The sequence below is a fragment of the Nicotiana tabacum genome, chromosome 11 (genome assembly GCF_000715075.1).
Source record: "Nicotiana tabacum cultivar K326 chromosome 11, ASM71507v2, whole genome shotgun sequence".
Lineage (NCBI taxonomy): Eukaryota > Viridiplantae > Streptophyta > Magnoliopsida > Solanales > Solanaceae > Nicotiana > Nicotiana tabacum.
In genome coordinates, this window is record NC_134090.1 from 95,437,547 (window position 1) to 95,439,801 (window position 2,255).

General features: G+C 36.5%; 1 protein-coding gene across 1 annotated transcript; it reads left to right on the forward strand.

Annotated features, from left to right (window-relative positions):
- Nucleotides 1-589: 589 nt before the first annotated feature.
- Nucleotides 590-1,553, forward strand: LOC142165946 (uncharacterized). The gene is made up of 2 exons (XM_075224335.1): nt 590-754; nt 951-1,553. Exons 1-2 carry the CDS (start codon nt 590-592, stop codon nt 1,551-1,553), a joined length of 768 nt encoding a protein of 255 aa, XP_075080436.1.
- The last annotated feature ends 702 nt before the right edge of the window (nt 1,554-2,255 follow it).

A 2,255-nucleotide genomic window follows, 5' to 3' on the forward strand; every position in this document is an offset into this window, starting at 1 on the left:
AGCATGAGAGCTCGGAATAGAGAAAGTCATAATCAAAAGTGATTCGCAACTTGTTGTTAACCAAATGCATGGGACTTATACGGCTAGAGAGACAATGATACAACAATACCTGGAAAAGGTACGGGACTTGGTTAGACAATTCCAAACTTGGAAAATCACGCAGATACCAAGGGAAGAAAATGTCGAGGCAGACTCTCTAGCTAATCTTGCATCCGCTGCAGAAATAACAAATAAAGAAAATGCTTCTTTGATACATTTATTTCATTCAAAGCTTGATCAAGACAAAAATGAGGTAAATAACAATAATCTAACTTGGGATTGGAGAAACAAGATTGTAAATTTTTTGCGGTATGGAATACTACCTTAAGATAAGAAAAAGGCTCAAGCACTTCGCCAAAAATCTACTCGTTACTGTTTAAATCAAGGCAATTTATATCGAAAAATGTTCGGTGGTTTTCTAGCAATATGTCTCGGGACTTCTCAAATAGAATATGTGATGAAAGAAATACATGAGGGACACTGTAGAAATCACACCGGAGGGATATCTTTAGTGAAAACCATAATTAGAGATGGCTATTACTGGCCAAAAATGGAAGAAGAGGCGGAAAGCTTCGTGGCTAAATTTGACAAATGCCAAAGATATGACAACAACATGCATCGACCAGCTGAATTGTTACATCTAGTTATTGCACCATGGACTTTTATGAAGTGGGGGATGGATATTGTAGGTCCACTACCACAAGCCAAAAGCAAGGTAAGAATTTGTTAGTACTCACTGACTATTTTACTAAGTGGGTAGAAGCAGGAGCCTTCAAATAGGTGCGAGAAAAGGAGGTCAGAGATTTCATCTAGAGAAACATCATATGCCAATTTGGGGTGCCAAAGGAGATTGTATGTGATAATGGCCTGCAATTCATAGATGCACAAATACAAAATTCTTCCAATGCTAGCAAATTAAAAGGATTACCTCGACACCTTACCATCCGGTGGGTGATGGACAAGCTGAATCAATGAATAAAGTCATTATAAACAATCTAAAGAAAAAACTGGAGGAATCAAAGGGCAATTGGCCAGAGGTACTACCCGGAGTCTTGTGGGCTTATCGAACAACAACAAAAACAAATACGGGAGAAACACTATTTTCACTTATATACGGTGCTGAAGCCTTAATTCCAATCGAAATTAGGGAGCTAAGTATGAGATATACCCGAGCTACTGAAGAGTCAAACGAAGAAAAGATACAGGTAAACCTGGATTTACTTGAAGAAAGGAGGGAAACCGGATTAATAAGGATGGCATCACAAAAACAAGTTATTGAGTGTTATTACAATCGGAAAGCTCGTCTCAGATACTTCAAGATTGGGGACTACGTACTCAAGAAAGTTTTCCAATCCATGAGGGTAGCCAATGCAAGAAAGTTGAGTCGAAATTGGGAAGGGCCTTACAAGATTCATGGTATCACAGGAAAAGGAGCATACGAGCTTGAAACTTTGGATGGCAAGATTCTACCTTCAAATTGGAATGTTGTTCATTTAAAGAAATACTACTTCTAAGGAAAGGAAATACCAACGGTCAGGTATCCCCACTCATGATTTTTATTTTTGAATTATTAAAATTTTACTAATGATTTTAGATGATAGACAAAAAACTAGCCCACACTAAATGATGAATTACGACCTGAAAGACACGTGGAAAAGAACATAATTCCCGGTCTAGGGTTACAACTATTCTGATGGAAATTTAAATGAGTTAAGCAGTCTTCATCTAAAATCGTACCTCCGAGTCCCGTATGTTTTTCCTTTTCAGGAAAAGGACTCGCATGGAAGGAATAATCAAGTGCTCGAGATTTCATACTTCAAATCTCAAACACTTGGGGGACTATATAATATACATATGATATATGTATAAGGAAGGAAAAGAAGGCTAAACAATTAAATTCCAAGTTAAGCCTAAAGTCTACTCAATAAATATCAAGTTCAGAGCAAAGTCACGAGCCAAAAACGCACGCCTGATCCAAAAACCTGTGAAGAATACACTCGTGGATACAAATTTCAAAATCTTACGAATGTTTAGGTTAAAGATAGTATTTATCTATGGGTCATAAAGAAACCCTTGGATTTTCTTTTTTACAAATCTATTGTAAAGAAAACAGTTACGAAAGAGTTATATAAGATAATTAAATACATGTAAGGTATTATTTAAGCTTGATAAGTTCGAATGAAAACTTTTCTCAAATTTATTCAAAGAAACATGTG